General features: G+C 41.2%; 2 protein-coding genes across 2 annotated transcripts in view; one reads left to right on the top strand and one right to left on the bottom strand.

Annotated features, from left to right (window-relative positions):
- Nucleotides 1–687: 687 nt before the first annotated feature.
- LOC136422482 (growth hormone secretagogue receptor type 1-like) lies at nucleotides 688–7,913 on the top strand. Its single transcript, XM_066410253.1, has 6 exons — nucleotides 688–968; nucleotides 2,790–2,960; nucleotides 4,544–4,706; nucleotides 5,910–6,117; nucleotides 6,669–6,742; nucleotides 7,573–7,913. Exons 1-6 carry the CDS (start codon nucleotides 688–690, stop codon nucleotides 7,882–7,884), a joined length of 1,209 nt encoding a protein of 402 aa, XP_066266350.1. The 3' UTR covers nucleotides 7,885–7,913.
- A 5,148-nt stretch (nucleotides 7,914–13,061) lies between these two features.
- The window catches only part of LOC136422933 (uncharacterized), a 33,386-nt gene continuing 23,310 nt past the window's right edge, over nucleotides 13,062–23,137 (bottom strand). Inside the window, exons 5-9 of the mRNA XM_066410860.1 lie at nucleotides 20,264–20,420; nucleotides 18,212–18,312; nucleotides 17,532–17,766; nucleotides 16,647–16,792; nucleotides 13,062–15,967 (exon numbers count right to left, since the gene is read on the bottom strand). Coding sequence (XP_066266957.1) covers nucleotides 15,248–15,967; nucleotides 16,647–16,792; nucleotides 17,532–17,766; nucleotides 18,212–18,312; nucleotides 20,264–20,420 — 1,359 coding nt within the window. The 3' untranslated portion in view covers nucleotides 13,062–15,247. The remainder of the gene's footprint in view (nucleotides 15,968–16,646; nucleotides 16,793–17,531; nucleotides 17,767–18,211; nucleotides 18,313–20,263; nucleotides 20,421–23,137) is intronic.

Here is a 23,137-nt window from a genome sequence, read left to right as displayed (position 1 = left end):
CATAGTTTTGGCAGCGTGTTCGTTTGTTTTGATTTGATTCCACTGTGTTCTAGGGAGCGTCCAGCACATCCAGAGAATGCTTCAAAACGTTAACATTGCTGTGGATAATGTTTTTTTTACTAGAAACTGCAAGTCATCATTATGATCATGCCAGGGTGTCTTCACTTCTAAGGAGGAACCCCTTACTTGACTGACTCCAGTCTTTTCTGTTGTCTTGCCAGTATTGGCCATGTGGAGCGCAGCTGTTTTACTGCGAAATTGAACCAGAGGAAATTTCTGCACGCATTAAAACTGCGATGCGTAGGGGTGGACGTCAACGTAACCACGTCACCGCATCCCCATCCATCTAGCGCGCTGAGTTGAATATGTTTACACATCCCACCACGTGACCTAGCTGGAAGGGAATTTCATTATCCATGAGCATCAGGCAATTCCTCGAGTGACGTCAGAGACCGAGAGGAAAAGAAAAACATTCTACCTTCGGCAGCGAGAATCTCAACCGCGACATGATCGTACTGATGATCAGAGCTTCACGCAGCAGATACGGTCGTTGCTGAAGAAAGCCACCCAAAACCAGTTAAACGTATACCTGGACATGGAGTAACGGTCTTAAAACATCGTACTGGTTTTGCAAATTCTTAAAGAGAATTGAAAAGTTGTGTGAAACACTTGAGACATTAGTGGACAATGTTCTACTCCAATGACACTCTGAGCTTGCTGCAGATGCTGTTGCCGCTACTGGAACGGTACAACGAGAGCCTCCACCTTCGGGAGGTACGGACCGAGGTGCCGCCGCCGACTCTGGCAGCGGACGTCCCCACGCAGTTGTTTTCGGACACCATCCTGGTCCCGGTGACGGTGCTATGCGGTCTGCTGTTTGTCGTTGGCGTCACTGGAAACATCCTGACAGTCCTGGTCATCGTTCTGGACCGGGGCATGAGGACCACCACCAACTTCTATCTAGCAAGGTAACAGCGCCTCCGTCTGCTATGTATTTTTATCTGTTTATTTTTGTTTTGTTTTTGCCATTTTTTTACCTCTATCTTCTATACATGAAAACTCAATTCGGCTCATAGCTCGCTTTTCACTTGGTGCATGTTGATGCTACAATTCTTTAGAACATCTTTACATTTCTTTAGAACACTGACACAATCCTTTAGAACGCCGCTACAATTCTTTAGAACGCCGCTACAATTCTTTAGAACACTGTTACAATTCTTTAGAACACTGCTATACAATTGTTTAAAACATAACTATAATTCTTAAGAACACTGCTACAATTTTTCAGACGGCGATGGCTATGGATTTTGCTTTCATAATCAATTGATATTCATGTTTTGTAGCGTCCTTTGGGCAAAATGAAACAAAAAGAGCAAAACAAAGATAACATGTGGTAAAATGTAGGATTTGTTATCAAATATCTAATTTTGTGACGACTATATTGGAAATTGATATGATCGATCATTTCCCAGTGTTTCCATATATATCTGATATTGTTTGATGCTATTTCATCCCTACTGTAATTTTCCAACTTTATGGTTAAAACCATTATGGTCAAAACCTTTATGGTCGAAACCTTGAATGATAGTATACATACATAATTTGTACCATGCACAATTGTCGTGAAATAAAGTTCTATGTAATCATTCTCTAGATTTTGCCTGCTCTTGTTGCCCAGCCCGGACCCATTCTTTATCATGTGTAGAAAGCGTATATCCTCAAGGACAATTCAGGTTTTATATTACTCTCGTTACAATTTGCCGTTTGGCGAACGATCTACCGTGGCATGTGGAAGCTCGCATTGATGTGCTTATCGACCACTCGCAAAGAAGTCCCGGAAGAGAGGTCGCACGTTTGGTAACCTTTATAACCTATTCGCTCTCCTGAACAATAAACTTGTTATCGATAACGAGAGGCCTCGAACCCAATTTAGATTTGAACAAGAGATAAACCTTAAACGCCATGTAGGGAATGTGATTCTTTATACTGTTATTTCTGTTGTAACGGCATCTATCTACAGCATTGTAGATGAGATATGCTAGGCTTGATAAATTTGCCTTTTTATTCGGTAGAATAACCCCCAAGGATATAGTCCATTACCTTTTTTTAGAAGATTCTATTTTACGTCTTATCGTTACTCCAAAAGATCACTGATGGCATAAGATAACTACAGACCTCGAAGGACATGAATGGCTATGAAATGCTTTACGTACGGTGCAGAAAGTTGGGCACTTGGGCCTGTCAGCTCCAAAATAGATTGGACGGGACTACACAAAGCTTCTGCGCATGGCACAGAACATATTTGGCCACAACGTGCTGCTCTCAAAACAATCTATTTACGTCTCCCATGGACGTCTCAAAAGCTCACCCACCCAGCAACATTTGCTGGGCACTGCTGTCGAGCCACGCAGGAAATAGTTTCAGACGTCCTCCTATGGAAACCAAGAGGCCGAGTGCATTGCAGAAGTTTGGCTTTTACCTACACTTTAGTTAGAGACACTGGGATTGAGTATGAAAACTATTGTTATGACTTAACTTGTACTTAGCTCAGTTGGGCAAAAATGTACAATAAAGGACTTCATTCTTTATTATTAATGCATACTTGTCCTTGTACAGTGTATGCTTGTTTGTTTATCTATTTCACCAGGGGAAATCATGACGCCAGCTGGCGATTTTCAATGAGCCTTGGGGAAAAAACCCAAACAAAAGTTATTTACATAAAATTCAATCAAAGTTGCAAGAGATAACAAAAACATTATCTGCATAATTACGATATATCTTTCCCGTAGTTTGGCGGTTGCTGACTTGCTGACGTTCTTGGTTCTGCCGCTGGAGCTGTACCGCCTGTGGCAGTTCCAGCCGTGGGTGTTGGGGCCGGTAGCCTGCCGGGGACTCTACTACCTGAAGGAGACCTTTACCTACGCCTCCATTCTCCACATCACCGCCTTCACTATCGAGAGGTGAGTTCACGTTGAAGGTTTAATAGAAGTCAGGTAATAAGCTAAGATTAAGTTAACAAGATAAGATTAAGTAAATAATAAGCTAAGATTAAGTTAATAAGATCAGATTTAGTAAATAATAAGATACATTAATTATTTGTATTGTTTGTATGTATGAACCCGTGAAATCACCGAGAGAGTTAACAGAAATAGATAAATAAAATAAACCAACCTCTCGCGAAGTATCAGTTTCACAAGAAACTGAATAAATTTGGAAACGATCAGACGTTTCAGACAGCATTCGCCAGTCCATGACGAAAGACAACATAACTAAAACGTCTGGCCGTTTCCAAATTTGACCGGTTTGACATCTTCAAAATGTGATAGTCGCCTGTAATGTCAATCCTTCCACAAATGTGGTAAATCATGATAAACAGATAAATCTCATACATGTATCTCAATAACATGCACTTTTTAAAGCAAATTCCAGGCCAGAAGAAAAAAATCGAAACTCCTGGCACCAACTTTACCCTCAGATTAGTTAGAACCATAGTTGTGTGTAATGTTCAATTTCACACAGCTAAAGAGCCGACGTCAAGAAACCAAAAGAAATTAAGCCCAAGCGAGGGACAAACAGCAATATCGGATTAATCCTAAAAGGCTAAGAGAGGTACAGGGGGTGATGACGACTTGATCCTGAAAAGCTCCTCAAGAAATGATCGATAAAAAGACTTAGAAAGTCACTCAACTCAAGAGAAGATCTTAAGAATTTACGTCAGTAGCGTCTTGTAGACTTGACATCTGGCATTGAGAGTAACGCCCACAATTTCCGTTTCAATCACATTTTCGAGAACGGATGGCACATGTGTGACGCAGCGTGCGTTTTTTGTTTTTAAACAAGCCTTTCTAGAAGTATTATACGGTTTAATCTTCAGCCTTTAATCTATCTAAAAGCTGTTCGGTAATCATTTGATGGCGTATCAAGGGTAGGAGTGGATATTGTCAGAAGTGCAATTTGTGATGATACCTTGCCAATGTAAACAAGTCGAGTGCCGTGGGGCATTTGGGGATGTTTCGTAGAATGCCAATGAAAATATAGAGAGATGCACTGGATATTTTGATATAAGACACTTGCCGGGCTTTGCTTAATCTTTATACGCAAGCTCTGGGCGTCTCTACATTCAATCTTGTTGCTGTTTCATCTTTGTGCTTAAGATAGTTTCTTGATGTGTGCAGTTTTTATGTTGTTTATGAAATGAGAAGTTTTCCTGATTTTGCCTGATCTTCCCATGATAAGTGCAAATGAAGGAAATAACTTATATTTCCTCTTAAAATCAAGGCTACATTGATAAAGTAAGCAATAGGTCAAGACACGCCTGATAATGCAAGGGAATTCTACAATAATCATGTCATTTTTTCTGATAAAACTTACGATCTTCACATTTTATCAAATTTGACGTGCGTCATACCGACACCGTAAACGCATCTTGATTCAATCCCCAGAACGGTGCTGTCAGCTAGAATTCAATCAAAACACCAGAAGTTCTTAATGGATAAAGCTCTCACCTATGCAAACGTATTAGTATTGACCATTTATGTTTCAGATATTTGGCTATCTGTCACCCTTTTACCGCTAAGAGAGTTATCCGGAAGTCACGTGTGAAGAAGTTGATCGTGGCGATTTGGGGCGGCGCGTTCGTCATCACAATCCCTGTTCTCTTCATCTTCGGCTTGGAGCAACGGTGGGGGGACGCCGGGCCGGTACAGGTAATATACGATAAGCCTGTTTATTTCATTCACATATATCTAACGAGCATTGGACAGGAAGCACAAAGTGCTTATATGAATCCTCTGCTCAAAAATAACAACAAGAAGAACAACAGGTAATGTCCAATTTGCCTGTTTATTTTATCCACATACATCTAACGGGCATTGGACAGGAAGCACAAAGTGCTTATATGAATCCTTGCCAGTGTAAACAAGCCGAGCGCCATAGTATGACGTTTGGGGATGTTTCGTAGAATGCCAATGAAAATATAAAGAAGAGATGCCCTGAATTTTTTTATAATAATAATATAACCTTTGTTGTCCATTCATGCCCTATTACGGGCTAAGTACAGGCACATAGGTACAGAATACATGGTAATCTTTGTATAAGACACATCTTGCAACGGTAAGGGGACGCCGGGCCGGTACAGGTAATGTCAAATTAGCCTGTCCATGCCTCTATAAATGTTAGACATCTATGTATACAGTCTATACAAACTATGACACAGTACTGCGCAATCAAATTACAAAGAAAAGTGAATAAAACTATTCAAACGGTCGAAACACACAGCTCAAAAGTTCGAGAAACAGTTCAGAGTTCATTTATAGGAGTTTGTTTATTTGGACATCTAGGTAATAAGATACTCCATGTAACAGCTACTAAACCAATAGATATTGGAAACGGTCAGACGTTTGAGGCGGCATCCACTACCTTTCGTCAGTGACTAGCTATAGACAAGATGTATGATTTACCAGGCTTTATATAGATTCAACAAAAAAGGTCACGGTGATAGAAGCAGAAGTACAGTTACGGTGATAAGAATGCAATATCTTACCACATCTACAATGGCTGATGTATACAACTATGTACAGGTTCAACTCTTCCGACAGCTATATACATGTGAAGGCAGATGGAGCTTATAATACATAATATATCTAATTGCACAAGGAATACGAATGTTTTTGTGCGACTTAGATATCAATTCACCAGGTTGTATTACTACAGCCATCTGAGTAATGAGGCTGTTGCAACGTGCTTGAGGCACCCCCTCGAATACGCCTCTTCATTTTAAGTCTCTTCCGAATGGAAGTGCAGCCCCGACTAGGATATCATTCTTGGATTCATATCGAAAACTAGGAAACTTATCTTATATACAATTGAAGAGGATATTTTCTCATTGTTGTAATTAAAACCTCTCCCAGGCCTGCACAGTTCTTGAGGACGCCAAGCTGTCCGGCTTGCTCCTCGTGGCCACCGCCAGTTCCACGGTGTTCTTCTTCGGCCCGGTCGTGCTGATGAGCGTGATGTACAGCCTCATCGCGCGGCACCTGCGCACCCGGACTGCGCAGGCCTGCAGCTCCTCCTTGCGGGTGAGGGAGAAAAGCACCCAGCAGGTGGTGAAGATGTTGGGTGAGTGTTTTTTGGTGACGCTTCGGGGGCGCAGCCTTCTATATAGCACTTGGTCCGATCTGAAAACGTTATAAAATCGAAACTTCACGAATGCTTTCCAAATGGAAGTTTTGTTCCTGGAAAAACTGTGATCATGGCCTTTGGGTTAGCAGGCATCTGTTGGTCTCGGACGGCAGGGGGTATAGGTTTTGGCACCTTTTTCTTAAAACTCTAGGTGACATTTTTTTGAGACTAAAAAAATCAATCAATATGTAAGTAGCTTTCTTTGAACAAAGTCTTTCTCTGCCCGTATCAATTCAAGAGCATGGACGTTAAGTATTTTGATGTCTCGCAAAGATGCTTCGATACCACTACTGGTTTGTTTTACACGATTTCATGTCATGAGTAAGACAGACAAAAGGGTAAAAATGTTCATTGTAGAAATCCACACATTTTCTTTAGTTCAACTACTAAACTAGCCTGGGGACCTTTTCTTAATGGTATGTTCAGTTATGTCATCTAGCGAAATTGTACCGAACTGCAGACTAATCTTAATTGTTTTTCTGTCCCAGGAGTTGTAGTGGTCACGTTTGTGATCTGCTGGCTGCCTCATCACGTGGCGCAACTCACCTTCTCCAACATACAGGTCAGTACGTGCGTCTGAAAATGAATTATGTTTAGTGCTTTCAAAATGTACTAGTACTAAACATGCACTCAAAACTATATGTTTCTGCTTTAATGGGTTCTCTAATTCTTAATTTCTTTATCAAATCAATTTCCCATCTTAAACTGCTCCATTTACAAAATGGAGGGGAGATAATACAGGTGATAACTCACCTCTGCTATTTGTCTCCAAAACACAAACTCCCAAAATAATTCGCCATTCAAGGTTTTGGTAGTCCTTCTGACACCTTCGTGATACGAGGGGAGAACACGTCGGCAGAACGTAATGCATATACGGCAACTAGCCTGCTATTTAAACCTATCATAACTGCCGAATCTCTTTTGTTGTCTCTGGTCAACGTTGCATAGGAGTAACAGCCGTTGCATAAGATATGTCTTTGGACACAACTAAATGAACCTACATACAAGATATCAACCTTAAATACGCGTACATGATCTTAAACGCTTACGTTCTGCCGACGTGCTCGAAGGGAGATACAATCTTAGTCACATGTGAGACCGCACTGCTGCGCCACCTAGCAGAACCAGTCAGTATTGCCCGGAGGAAGGTAGCAGTACTATCGAAATAGTTAGTAGTAGTAGTAGTAGTAGTAGTAGTAGTAGTAGTAGTAGTAGTAGTAGTAAACCTTTATTTTCCTTGGAAGGCCCTGTCGGCCAGTACATATACATATATATCCATGTCCGTTCTTCCCAGGGGTCCATGTCCAAATAGCAATACATATTAGTTTTGTAAAAAAGCCGCCCTTTAAGTTAATAGCGATTTTGTTCATTGTTTGTACACAACAAACACAGATTTGGACGCAGAAAACCACAACGCTGAACAACAGCATCATGATCACGTCGTTTGTACTGGTCTACGTCAGTTCCACCATCAACCCCATTCTCTACAACGTCATGTCCGACAAGTTCCGGAAGGCCCTCCGGAGATTGCCGACCAACATTGCCGCCAGCATCGTCCGCCGGACGAAGGGCGGGAACTTCGCCCGCCGTCCGCTGAAGAACTCTCCCAGCGCGAGCTCGGACACCACCGCCTTTCGAACTCGAGGCACCATCGAACAGACCGAACCACTGTTCTCATCTGTGTATTATTGCACCACCGTGTAGCACGTGTTAAGCGCCTTGGTCACATTCACTACACGAAATCTATATCACCTTTATCACATGTAAAGAATTTGTAAAGCATACGTAAAGTATAATCTTCAAGCCGATCTCTACGATTGTAAAATAGTTATAAGGGGCCACCTGGACATTGTTGGCGGGCTGGATACTATTTTGCCTCCGTAGAGACCTGCTTGGAGATTACGTTAAGTACACTTTCATATAAAAACGTGACATTTACGCATGCTTTAAGGCATGCCTTAACATTTGATTTTGTGCACCTATTCTCCAAACCAATGCCCCGTCGCTTCGTTTACGGATTGTTATTACGCTTTCGGGCTTAAGCGCAACAGCCTGGCCTGGCATCGGGTTGGAAATGTGTCTGTTGCAAGCCAGAATATATTGTGTGATATTTATACCAGAAATGTAAATACTGTTATAAGGTGTGATATTTATACCAGAAATGTAAATACTGTTGGATACAAAGTATTGACAGAAAAGTGATTTACGAACGTATGTTCACACAATGACTTTAGTTTTTGTCCACTTATCACTTAGTATCAGCTATATGAAGTGTCCAGAAAACAATAAACACAGGAATCAATTTTAGAACAATCATGTTTAAACATGAAAGGAAATTAATTTCAGAACACTCAAGTTTAACCATGACCAAGTAGTAATGAAATGTAAAATGTGTAAAGAAATGTCACAAATAGAGCAGATTCATGCGTTGTTCATCAAAATACGAAATATTACAATTTATCAATATTTCATTTGCTAATTCTACTTCACTTTAGAATCAGAGGTATTTTCGTTTTCTTGGTCTTGTTCATGTTGCTGTGAGAAAAACACAAATTCTGAATTGTTGTGATACTGATCTTAATTAAGATGTAACCTTTATGTTATATATGTTACGCACAATCATAAATATCATTCAATAATCATAAAACGGTGAGTATCGATGCCTGGAAATGTATTAAGACGTACATAGATGCCAGACACTTGTCAAATCATGTATTTGCACCTTTTTGATATTCAAGCTCAACGCTATCTTACATGTGAAGTCTGAACTTGAATGCTGCATTTCGTGTTGACATTGTACACTGATATTTGTAAGGGATGTTTGTATATAGGGAGCCTATACTATATGGTACATGTAAGTGCTTGTACAGAAAACCAAGATTTGGTATATTACAGGGTACGTTAACAAATTCAGTAACATTAAACATATTTATGCGAATTTTTAAATCACAACAGGCGGGTATTTTCATTTCGCAAGGATAGCTGGTGAACATTTGTAATTTGCAGTTCTAGTACCATCCGCTAGAGGACTCTTTTAGACGTCAACTCGAACAAAGTACCAATCAAGGTCATCTCTAAGCAGATGTTGAGAGGTCGGATCATGATTTTTTTTGCGGCTCAAGCGTTACTTGTAAAATAAATACAAACAAATGAAATGGAGGGAACCACTCCAATATATTCTCGGAGGCTACAACAGAACTGTTTAAAGTTCAAAGATTTTGTGTTGTGAGTTACGACGGTAAATCAGAAAGCCGTGAAACCACAAAAATAAAAGGGGCATGCATAATACACACTTTCGGGCATAACTATAATTATTCTGTGTGCCAAATGATTTCAAATAATTGTCATCATTTTCTTGCAGGGGTCGCCATTTTGAACTCCAAGCAGAGGTTAGGCTCCTGCTTGCTTTTTAAGTCTTTTTCGGCGTTCTTATCGGGTTTCCTATTTTGTCAGTTTTTGTTGTTGTTGTCAGCAAGCTGGCCTAAAATTCGTCAGAAATCAACCAGAGCCGAACCTCTACTTCGAGAGTACTTTAAACTTTATTCAATGTTTACAACATCTCAGGCTGAGACGGCCTGAATTGCGTTGCAATTCACAATTTTACAGCTATCAACACGTCATCATTTCATAATAAAATTAAATGTTAAAGTTACACAGTATCACAGATTGAAGGTACAAATGACGCGATAACATGAGTTATCTCAAATCTGCTACCAATCTAAAAGAACACCGTATACATATTAAGATAAAATATTAAGAATACAGTATTGAAGATCAATAGTGTCCGCTTTTTGCTTATCATTGCATGATTTTGAGCGTTCTAGGAATAAAGGATTGTTCATGTAGGGTTTCTGATAGGGGGAAAACATGGACAATTGATATGCAGAGGTGTGTGCGACAACTTCAGTGCTCTCCCTGTCCTGGTTAATGACGACAACCCATTTCTTGTCGGTTAAAATACAAGGGTAGTCCTCCCCAAATATTTCAACAATATCTTCGTATATTTCACGATATCGAAAACACCACAGAGCTCTGATCACAGCTGTTGTGACTTCTTCTTTACCCGTCGTTCCCCTCTCACCTACTGATATTCAAATCGGCGTCGCGTGCAAGGAGTTGACAAGAATGATTTGAAATTCAGTTAACAGTTATAAAAGGGTACGTAGTCTATAGTTATGACCTGACATGTGCGCTATAGCCCTTTATTCATACCTTCTTTTTTCCTTCGCACACAGTATTATCTTTTACTTACGTCATTAATCTAATTGTAACACTTGAACTCGTTTGTACTTTACTTTGCAAATGCAATTTGTCTTGAACTTAGACGTTTTTCCCAAGACGTGTAACCAGATACCTTGTCATTCTTTTGCCAAGGAGAAAGTTCGCGCACTTTTGACCTTGTCGGTATGTGCCAAGTATGAATTCGGCGGAGATACACAAATGGCAGATAGATATTTCAAAGAGCTCCTCTACGCCTTGTGACTTGCTTATAGACAACGTAATTACCCCTGCATGGGGACCGACTTCCGCGGAGCTAAAATAGGACTTCTTTAATGGCCCCTAATTTCTGTACACGAATCCATCTGTGCTAGAATACTGTAAATGCAGAAATGTCCGCCGCGGTTTTATGTTCGCGGTTTTTGCGGCGATGTTTCACCGCGAACTCAAAACCACCGCGAACATTTTTGTCCAATACTGTAGCAGTATGTGACCATAGCGCTGCCGCAAACTTAAAACCACCGCGAACAATCCATTTTCGCCTTAGCGCGAAATAAACACCACGCGAACTTAAATGCATTCACAGTATTACGGAAGACGTGATAATGTGGAAAGCGAGGTGACGGTGCTACTAGCGGTGTTGATGACGGGTTACGTACATTCAGACGAACAACCCATTTAATTAGAAGCGTGGGGTAGAACCGTTGCGAATCTGTCTAGGAATTCGTAATGCCGAGGAGAGAAATTCCACAGAGTGGAAGAACAAGCTTATCGCATGATCCAACGCAGCGGATTCCAGCAGCTCTCTTGTGGATAGATCTCCAAGCGGATGTTGGGGTGAAAATTGTAAGGTTTTTTGACTGCCGGGTTTCTTTGACAGCAACCCAACATAGATTAAAATCGTCATAAACCGCCAGTAAAACCGCCTATACAATTTTCTATCTTCATATTCCTCCAAAGGAGTGATGATACCCTGGAATGATTATGATATTGCTCTTAATGTTGCACACTGCCCATCTAGGGTCAGGGCCACTTGTTACAAGGCGCTGGTGTGGCACCACTTGGAATATAGTGCCATCGTCTGGGACCCGCACACCACCGAAGGGATACAGGAGGTGGAGACCGTCCAGCGCAGGGCCGCCCGGGTGACCCTGAATGACTACCGGCGCACCAGCAGCGTGACACAAATGCTCAATGACCTGCAGTAGCCCCTTATCTCTGAAAGGAGGAGGAATGGCCTCCTCGCCTTTTTCTATAAACTAGTCAACAACCACATCAATATAAACACTGACAGTCTACTGAAACCAGCACTGGGAGGAGGCTAAGCTAAAGCTTAACAGTACTTAAGCCCCTGTCACACTTGTGCGTACATGTATATTCAAGTCCGTATGAGTTCCGCAGTAACATTTTTTGGTTTAAGTAGATTTTGCGGGGAAGAAGTTGTTTTCTACTTTGACCCCCAGTTGAGTAGTCTAGTTATTAAACCAAAAAATTACTTCTTCGGCTGCAATCTTAACCTTAACCAAAAATATGTTAATACGCAACTCCTGCGGACTTGTATTTATTGTTTGTTTATTTTTTATTTATCCAGGGGTAACATATCGCCTGTGATGGCGTTTTTCAATGTGCCCTGGGGGGCAAATCCCCACATTCAAACTTAACTTAGATACATAAGATAACAAAAGTAACACAAACTGTAATTGAATAATAATACAAAGTAAACTTAACTAAATGCTTGGAAATACTAACTTATTACAACTGATTTCAAATAACAAAATGAATAAAACATAAATATAACAAAATGTAACATAGAAAAACAATGGAATAACGTCAAAAAAGAAAGGACTAGAACGGAAATTGCATATCAATGTTTGGCAGAAAGGCAGTGGACATCATATATACAGTATATACGCACAAGTGTGACAGGGCCCTCCCACCCAAATTCCATAGGACGGCGATCGCGCTAGACGGCGATTTAACGAATTTCATAGATAAAAAAACAAAACAAATCTTTTTACGCCTGGTTTTGTTGTCTTCTCACTCAGGCTTTCACATTTTGCATGATATTCCAGTTTTAAATTCAAGGGTTACACAAATCCCATTTAGGTCGCAGCGAGGTCGTAGCGCGATCGCTGCCTGGTTGAATGTGGCCGTTAAGCCGGCGTCACAATTCATGCTAGCGTCGGCCGACTTTGTAGATCGCCCGAAGCTCGCCGAATTTCAAAATCTCCCGAGCGTCGACCGTAGTTTCCTATGAAAATCTCAGGTGACGTCCGAATCGAACACTAAAAACTAAAAATCCCCAATGCGATGGTACCATCTCTTGGACATGGACGAAGTCAGTATCGACTAACCTGGTAAAAGGCCAATATTTGGATCAACTTTTATTTATGAAAATCGCCCGAAGCCCGCGTAATCGACAGGACGTCGGCTGTACTTCGGCCGAAAATGCACATTTGAAGCTTGCCAACACGTCGGCCGAGCTGAATTTCTTATTTGTGACGGGGGCTTAAACAAGACCCCTCGCCAACCTCACGTAGTCCTCCTGTTTACGCATACCGACAAGGAGGCGCCCCAAGACTTATGCAGCACCAACCAGAAGGTTTAAAGTATTACTCAGGATATTTTTGTGAAAGATAATATAAAAACAAACGACTTCAGCATTCAGTGCCATGAATATCACTTTATTTCTTCGCAGTGATCAAATTACACAAAATCTTGAACATACCTTTATAAATATCAATCAAACCACGCTTAATTGAAGTCATCCACAACTGTTATACACATACACAGTTCGTATTTACCTGGTACAGGTCTATACAAATTACCAGCAGCTGGTTGTATTAAAATGTATCAATTTCCAATGTTTTGCTCTTCAAATTGCAAACGTCGTCCCGAACCATATACATAATACTGTATCTGTATCTAGTATATAGCCGCCCTTCGGCGTAGCACACCAGCTTTGCAGGCACGCGGCGCGCAGCAGCTGGTTGTATTTCACGGACCGACCTGTGATACATGTATATATTTGAAAAAAAAAGAGAGCAATCCTTTGGGTTTTCTTTGTTATATATCCCTGTGAAACACTGAGGTACAGAATGTATTCCGGTGGATTACTGGCAGTCACTGAAACACAGCAGACTCGTTAGAAACGTTGTCTGCATACGTACAGAGCCTGTGCGGGCAGATCAGAAAAATTCCCTTAGCAAACCAACGCGGGAAGCTCGACCTTTCACATAAGCTGTAAGTCAACCCACGTACTCTCCATCTTATAGCAGGCAAAACACATTTTCCAAGGGTTACCAATACAATGTCCGTATATATAAACATCAAATCCATACAAGATTGATTCTTATACAAGTACTATTAAAATCTCATGTATAAATCACCTTGTCTTTTTTCGTAAGAGATAGATTTGAATTCTAGCTTGAACGCTTCTGACTTATGAGCAACCTAAACAAGGGTAAAACACATCATCCGTATTTACGACATGCATGTTTAGATCATACAGCGGGCTGTGTGTGTTTTTAACCGTTTCATTTGTGACAGAGGATAAATGTGCTAACACAGTAGAGGAGGTTGGCGCCAAACGTATTTGAATTGCTTGAGTGTTTTTGAAGGCATGACGTCTAAAGGTAGCTTAGCTCGGTATTTTGTTTTCTTCAGATTGAAAACACCAGTTCTGGATAATATTCAATGTGTTACCAACGCAAGAGAGCCTTCTTTATAACAAGGATTTCACATAGTCTCTTTGTCAAATATTCAGGATCTACTAGGAGTTTCTATCTTTGAGAAGTTACATCCATTTTGTCTGGAATCCAATCGAATACGTCTAAAATATACAACCTCCCCGAAGGACGCTACATGGGGAAATTTGACACGACCAGCTCCGCCATTTTGATGACGTAGCCACATGTTGTATCTCCTGTATCTGGTTTACCTGAATAATTTAAATCAAGAATCATGCAATCATAACATTACACCCAAGAAATCTGGAGTACTATCAGCACGAAATCCAGACATTATACACAAATCACACCAACAGTCAATATAACCAAACAGTACCGACATTTTCAACAACCTGTAGAGTACTTTTTAAATATTTCACAAACTGTATTATGATATCAATTAACATTTACAATACCCCTACGTGGTCACAAATCAAAAGTTTAGTTTCCATTCTACTCTGTATATTTTCTTCTTTACTGGCAGTTTTGGCTCTTACTGCTTTGAAATCTACATGTAATCAAAACGTGCACAAAAGCAGCTCAAAAATAGACATTGTCTATTTTATATGTATGTGTCGCATGTAATAAATTCTGATTCCATTCTGTGGAGGGGGTAAAGGAATCGCGAATCAGGATGAAAAAAAAAATCAGCGGAATAAATAAAAGTCTGATCTCTTGTGAATAGTCTACGAAAACGTTATTTCCTGCACCACGGAAAAGTAATTCTAGTTTCAAACATTTTAGGAAAATGGAAAAAACAATAGATACCATGGCACCAGCAAAGTTACATCTATGGACGTCGTCAGTAGCTTTCTGAAAGTGCAATGTGGGTTTTTCTCATCACTACTCTACTACTGGCTTCTCCACACTCTGTCCATTTTTCACTTTCTTCAACCAAAAACCAACAATATTCACATTTCTTAAATACAGACCCGTTTTTTATACAATTCTCTTCCTTCGCAATGTCTTCTTACTACAAGCAGCATCCATCTTCAACTTCAATGCAGTAAAAATATTCTCTTTTTCTCTCTTTCAATATAGATCTATCCTTTGACACGATGGCCAAAAGTTGATATGTCTTGGTATACCCACAGTGCACTTATGTCAATGTCAACCCTGCCCTACCCAACCGACACATAGTCACTTATCTCTTCTGATAAGATCTTTGGGGCACATTTTGGCATCTTCTTGGAATAAGTAGAGGCTTGATCGGCCGTCATTTTTGACGGGGACTTCGGGCCGGAATATTTCCTGAAGTCTTGCTTCTCCTCTGGAGTTTGGTCGCTGGTGCTCACGTGGCTGCTGGGTGCTTTTGGCAGAACGGTGGTGCTGGTGGTGGGAACACTGGATGGCTGTAGGTGGTTTAGCTGCGACTGGGAGACATAGCTGTTGTCAGCGCTGGCGTTGCCGGTCCACGGAATCACCTTGGCGGCCTTCTGGGGCTGCGGCGAGTCGAGGTCGGATGTGTAGGACGTGGTGTCGGTAATGGAGGACACGTAGGTCGAGGAGGAGTCGTGGTGCGGCCGCCGGGTCCCCATGCCCAGGGACAGGTCCCACACCAGCTTGGGGCGCTCATCTTTGACCAGGTGGCTCTCCAGGGCATTCTTCTGTTGACGGAGAGGTGGCGATTCGCATCCGGGGTGGAACGTGACGTCTGAGAAGACCGGTGTATCGGGGGTGAAGACCTCCTCCGAAGTGCTGTTGGTCCCGTCAGACGACGTGTCCGGTGCCGTCAGCTTGGAGATCTCGTCATTTGTCGGCACGACGTCATAGACCTCTGGGCGTGGCCTGTCAGAAACTGGCCAATAGGAGCCGTCCCCGCTTCCTTTCACTACCTCCTCCTGAAGGAAGGAAAAAGAAACGTTCTTATTGGTTAGACGTCATCAGAACCTTACACAGATACTGCTGTTGATTTATTATAAACCCCAAAATCATAGATTTTATTCCGTAGCAATTCTTAGAATAGTCACTTGTTCCACTTGTCACCATTGTTAACTTGCACTGTCTGTATACTTTTTCTATGCATTGTTTTATGCTGCAATTAGCCCTCGGGCAAGAACTTGCAAATAAAACCCATTATCCTATATTTGAAATCTCCAAGCAGATGTAGAATTGTACAATAGTTTTTCAAGCTCTCCTAGAGCACTGGCACTGACTTGAGAAACGTTTCTACATTTGCTTGGAGATTACAAATATAAATGACCTGTTACTATATTCAGTTATATTCATTGAAATCACAGCCAGTAGGTACCCATCTAATGCGGCTGTTGCAGTGCCTTTTATACATCATCAATCGCAGCATTTTTTCCTTATATGAAATGAAATAGACGGCCAAGTTACTGCAAAACCTTGTCCTCACACGCCCTTCGGTAGGATTTAGCGTTTGCGCGCGGCGCTGCGATAAACTGTATCAACTGCGAACCCCGCAGAGTATAGAATTGCCAAGATATTTACGGCAGAGGCTTACATATCAGATCATCCTTGAAGTGGTGGATGTAATAGAATACCAAGCAGACTTACCAGAATACTCGGGAGTTTCGATTTCTTGGCTCGGTGCTCTTTGGACAGGATGCCAGTCTTGCGGCAGCAGATGATGATGGCCACGAGCAAGGCCAGGCCGATGCAGCACGCAACCAGCACGGCAACCGAGGTCCAGATCTTACATTCTGTATGAATACAGGATGAATACAGTCAGTGATAGAAACATGCACTGCACGGCCAATCAAATGGTAAAACATATCTCAAAGGCAACCAAAGCAATTAGGGCCCAAAATATGGAAATACTTGTTCATTTTGCATGGTATTCCAATTATGAAATCAAGGGTTACACAAATCCAAGTTAGGTCGCAGCGAGGTGGAATTCACATATATGTATAATGAGAAAGAAGAAGAATACAAGTACATAACAGCACAAACGATATCTATAACCTAACATATAAACGAGCTACCTACTTATGTAAATATGTATATATACAGATGTTTATTGCTTTGTTACATGTATTACTTTCCGTGCTGTACAATGATACAAAATGTTTGTAACGTGAGTTCGCCGCCACTTTTGTTGTGTTTCATATTTTGTCAATTGAAAAGGCGTAATCATAGGTCATTCTCACTGATGGTGCAATGGCCTAGTTGGTAGAGTGTTCGCATTGTACACGGTAGGTCGTGAGTTCGATCCTGGCCGGGTCATACCAAAGACTTTAACAATGGTACATACTGCTTTCTCTGCTTAGCACTCAGCATTTGGGAAAGAGTATGGTAGTTAAACGCACACATCACAGTGGATCAGCCCCCTGCTGTAGTGGCTTGCACAAATGTGTGTGGCCCAAGGGCTATAGAAATGGAGATGGACGCCACCCCCATTTCGTCTTTTCAGGACGCCGGGGTCACTTTAACTTAACTTACTGATGTGGTCGTCTCCGGAGAACTTGAGGACCCCTCTGGTTGGTGGGCTGCACCCGGCGGTGTTACACGCTCGCACCTCCACCTCCACGGACCCCAGGCACGTGACCTTCATGGACCTATCAGTGGCGTTCACCATCACGGCCATACTGCCGGGGTCGCCTGCCTTGCCGTGGTCGTTCCATTTGACGTCGTACGACTTCACCTCGTAGGGCTGCCGCTTGCCTGCGACTGCCATCTGTCAATATGACGTATATCCGTATTGATTAAAACGCGAGACTATCATTTAGCCACAAGATGCCAAACCCTTTTACGTAATGCACGTAGAAACATCAGATAAATCTATAGAATAGACCTTTTTTAAATCTAATTAGGGCTGTCGCTTGCCTGCGGCTGCCATCTGATGAGAATCATTATGTCGTAAATGATGTTATCTTGATTTGATTTTACTGTGTTATATAAAAACTTAGTTATTTCTAGTCGCAGTTTTCGTATGGATCTTACCAATGTATGGTGACTACGCAAGTTAACCACTAGCTGCTATGTGACACGTACATGTATCATGAGTCTCGAAGTTGACTAAACCATTATCATTACTATTATTATTATAGTTATTATTTCTATTACTATTAACATTACAATCATCATCATTATTATCATTATATGAAAATAGAAGAACTCACGTCACTGTCTGCCCAGGAAATGATGACGTCACGGACGGAGGGGGCCACGCAGTTGATAGGCAGCGGCTTGAGAGAAATGTTCCTCGGTCCGACAGAGGGGACTGGAAACAAACAAAAAAACAAAACAAACAAGTAAATACAGTTATCTCTTACTTTTGAGAGATATAAAGAGGCCATGTACATTAGGGCACTCCAGTCATCACTAAACAGAGACAGTGGGCGTTATAAACTTCTTGACACGTTTGACCAATTGCTGACATCACGTATCCTTAAAGACACGTGCCAATAAAGTCACGTGTCTGTACCTCTCGCGAGTTTACGTTCGGAAGTGATTGGTCATTATTGATCCTGAAAAAGGCGACAGTGGCCGTTGAAGTTTGATCCGTGTATACCTTTCTGTTGGAAGAAAGTTTAGCATTGTTCTATGATTATTACCAAAACAAATGGGTTTTCATGAGTTTATCTCTCGTTGAATGAATATGTGGTAACTTGAAATTATAGACGGAGGACGCCACAAACTATCTGCCATATCTTCTCCACTGTTTAATGTCACAATGAATAACGTATCTGCAATTTGCATTTAGTAACGTCATGGTAGCGATGCACTCATTCCTTTTACCAAACTTAATTTTGATGCGTCTGAAGTACAGAAGACTAACCACTGTGGAAAAAGACGTCAAAATTGTACAGTTTTGCCATCTGTCCAGGTATGGGGCCAGCCTGATTGCAGGATTTGCAGGACTTTTTATCAGGAAATCATCAGAGTTACACAGTTTTGGGTCTTATGAACTGGTTTTGACATTATCAATCTAGATACTTTCTAAATTTCACTGTGCGTTTATTTTACTTTCGTGGGGACTGGGGGTGAGGGATCCGGAATGCAGCGTTCTAACGAAACGCATACCCGGAGACGTATGCCTAGGCAGCATTATGCCAAAGTTCACAGCTCAGCTAACTGCCACAACAAATCATAGGATACCACACCTAATCAACATAATCGTTCCCTTTACGTCTACGCTACTGCACCACTCTGGCACGGCAATGCATAATGCAAAGAGACGTTCCATGACTGTGCATCTTTAGATATGCTAATCTTTTGAATTTACTAGTATCATCGGTAAAGATGGGTGCCCTATGGTACTAGTTGGCTGGCTTTGGGTGTTAATAGCGGTTGAACACAGATTTTCTTACAAACGTTCATTTCAGAATTATCCGAGGAAATGCAGTTAAGCTTGCATCATAAGTGATTGCATATGATATAAAGAGAGCTACACAATGGCAACCAAAAGCAATACACGTCAGAATTATCACAATAATGATAATAGCTTTGGGCAGTGTCGCCATTTTAATCTAATACTGCATTCCAGTAAACGGAACATAATTTCGTAACAAATTAAGATGCGCTTATTTCTTTAATTACCTGTGTCTAATGACTTTGTAAATACTGCGCGTCACAAGCTGTAAAAATTAAATATATCTAATTCACATCGGTTAATAAACGCAGTAGGGGACTGTCAAATGTTATGTGCTGTTTGTCCTGCCTTTGGATATCAATGAGCAGGCCTTATAAATAGTAATAACTTCTTTGCAAGTTCATGACCAAAGGCTAATTGCAAAAAAAACAAGTACATGGAAATACATGGAAATCGAAATAGTTATCTAGTCTACTGTGAAAGTTTTATGTTAACTATGGTTGACTATGGTTGGGTTTGACTTCTATTTGAAGACAGTGGAAAATGAACTGACCCACGTTTGGAATCATAAGTGGGTTGGTTGATTTAGTAGAAAGAGGGAATTTTTGTAAATTATTCAAATGGAGAAAGCTAGGAGAATTTACGGAAGCTGCTCTTCATAATTTGTTTCTTTCGGCGTAAGGCACTAAGCCTGTGTGGGTGGAGCTTTGGGCTGCTCAAGGGGAGTTTTCCTACTAGAAGACTTCTTGCACAGTCGACTCAAAAACGCGTGTGTAAACCAAACCTAAGGCAATTGCTATGATTGAGTGGCAGCTGGTTAGTTACCACGCCCCAACAGTACAAGTTGAAAGTGACTTACTCCGTTCCTTGGTTGTGACGCAGACGACCTTGCTGACGTCACTGTTCCGCTCAGGAGGGACCCGGATGGACAACATGGCCGTCAGGCAGTAGGAGGTGCCCGGATGTAGACCTTCCACAGTCAGGCTCGTCTCCAGGACTTTCCCGGTCATCGTGCTCTGTGTGTTTCAAACGGCAGAGAGTCAGTTGTCAATAGTAGTTAAACAGCTACAATTATACCCTGGGAGTCAGTCATGATATTTTTGAGGGGGGGGGGGGGTAAAGGAGGCTTGGGTTTACTGGATGACTTAGCAGTTATCTTACTGGACTCAGCAAACCTGCGCTCGGAAACTGGGCAAACTGTGCAAGCATTTTCACATTTTTCCTTGTAGTCACACTGAAGACGAGTGGGTAACATACGTGACCTCTACTAACAAAATAGCCGTGCCAGGAACGTCACATTCTCAGCTCAGTTTGGGCTCCAAATCAGATACAGCATAACTTTATTTGAAATCACATTATTGCCACTGAATTAAGAAAGAACGACGATTACGATTATTTAAATACATGTAGGGATTTGGGGTGATTGCACCGTTTTCCCTAATTGGCGCTATTTTGCTAATTGCGAATTTTCAACAAAAAATCGCAGTTGTAGGCGACAAATTAGCGTCGTTTGCGAATGCGTTTTGGCACAGTTCATTCTAACATACCTGTCAATAATGTAGCGGTGTAAAGTTAATACCTTACTGCATGTATCTCAGATGTTGTTAAAATGAGATGAAATATCATTGTTACATATAAACATCGGTTCACTGCCCATGCTTGCGGTTTCATAACGCTGATGTTAGTGTTGTGACGTCACACGGACAGAATATTTGTTTCGTAGGCGTCTTCAGGAGAGGATAATCGAAACAGACAGGCGGGTGGCCCGGGGTTTAAAAGGGTCGTCAGTCCCGATCTAATTGATAACTCTTCGTGCGTCAGCCACCTTTGAAGCATACCAAATTTCCGTCTCTCAAGACTTCATTTAACTCGAACGATGAACAAATTTAAGAGGTGCGTCAACATGAGGTACATCCATATTGATTCAGGGCTCGAAATGCGCAATTTCGCATTGTTGCAAAAGCCGGATAATTGCACCAAATACGCTGACAAATTGGATGTGCAGTTAAGCGGATTCTACTGTATTAGCTACTATATTCACATTTTTTAATGTACTTTAGAATACTGGATGCATGTGCACCTCTGTGCACCCAAAAATTGAGCTGTGCACCTAATTTTGACTGTGGGTGCACCAGTGCACCTAGATGTTTTTGTACTCTACAGGGTAAAGGTACTATTGTACACTACTATACAGAATGTTCTTGAAATGTAAGTATCAGTAAAAGCAACGTTACCTTTTGTTGTACTTTATTTGATGTATCACTTATTTGCGATTTTGAAGTTAGCTTAAGAATTACAAATTGAAGTTCTTAAGAGCATTAAACTTTGCAATTATGTTTTGCTGACATTCAACTTTATTTTGTGGTGCACCCAAAATTCTTTCTGCGCCTAATTTCTTTGGTTGGGTGCACCAGTGCACCTATTTCCAAAAATGAATTTCGAGCCCTTTGATTTAAACGTGAGACTATCATTCATCCACTGCCGCCACAGAAGATGCCAAAACCTTTAAGTACTGCACGTAAAAACATCAAATAAATCTATAGAATAGAGTTTTTTTTTTTACATTTTTACGCATCTGTGTTGATGGAATACTCTCATTATTGTTCGGGCATGAGTTTATAAATGATCATGAATAAAGATGAAATATTGAATCACGGCAAAAATACTGTAAAGGTGCACCTTTTTGTGTGCACAAATTAGAATTGAAGCAGACGATCTTACAAAGACTACAACGACTATGACGGAACATGTGTTTTATAATTGCACCTCAGGGCGCCAATCTTAGCAAACTAACGCCGCTGTGCGTTTGGGTATTCCTATAATGAAGCGACGTGAAAACAAATCATGGAAACAAGACAGGAGAACAGCAAATTCCTCAGAAGGATCACGCGTTTTATAATTACACTACAGGTTGCAAATCAGAGGAAACTAATACCGTTGTTGTTTTTGGTGTTAATGTAATGAAGCGACGGGAAAACACAATTGTCCAGAGACATTAAAAACGTCGACATATTCAGCTTCTTCGTTGTATCAAACACAGCATCAAAAACGAGCGACTTAAAAGAAGCTGTTTCATTCCACAAAATAATCAATTTTCTTACATATATATGACACGACGTTATGATTGATTGCGTTACCTATTGAACCACTCTTACTCACCATGCTTCAAACAAGACCCGTTTTCTGTCACAAACTATGCCGTCAGAAATAATTGGCACCATACTTGCGATGAATAAACATTAGCCAAACTCTCAGGGTCTAATGGTGCAATATGAGATGTGATAGACGTCTTCCGGACGACAGGAACATTTCCATAATTGGCCAAAGTTTGTGATTTGGAGCTGGGCTAGTCGTCCATCTTTTAACATAATCGCGCTTGCGGATGTGAGTGTTATTGGATTACGTTCGTATTTCGTGATATGGCGGTCGTTCGGCTGTCCAGACAATCTAATTTGTATCAACCCCCGTAGGTGTATTCTGGCCTTTGGCGGGTTCTAATTTTGCATTCTGTGCAAGAGGGTTCAGGCTCTCGTACTCAATCACATGGTCGCCAACAAGGTTTCAGTCTTCACTGTGCCATAATTTTACCCCTCTTCTTTTCTTGTTTTTATATGTACATATTATTACTTTAGAATCGCTGTTAAAAAATTTTATTCTGGCCTTTGTCGGGTTTCTGATCTTGCATTCAGTGCAAGGGAGCTCAGGCTCGTGTGCTCCATCAAATGGTCGCCAA

The sequence above is a fragment of the Branchiostoma lanceolatum genome, chromosome 17 (genome assembly GCF_035083965.1).
Source record: "Branchiostoma lanceolatum isolate klBraLanc5 chromosome 17, klBraLanc5.hap2, whole genome shotgun sequence".
NCBI lineage: Eukaryota > Metazoa > Chordata > Leptocardii > Amphioxiformes > Branchiostomatidae > Branchiostoma > Branchiostoma lanceolatum.
This window is presented reverse-complemented; position numbering and strand designations above follow the sequence as displayed.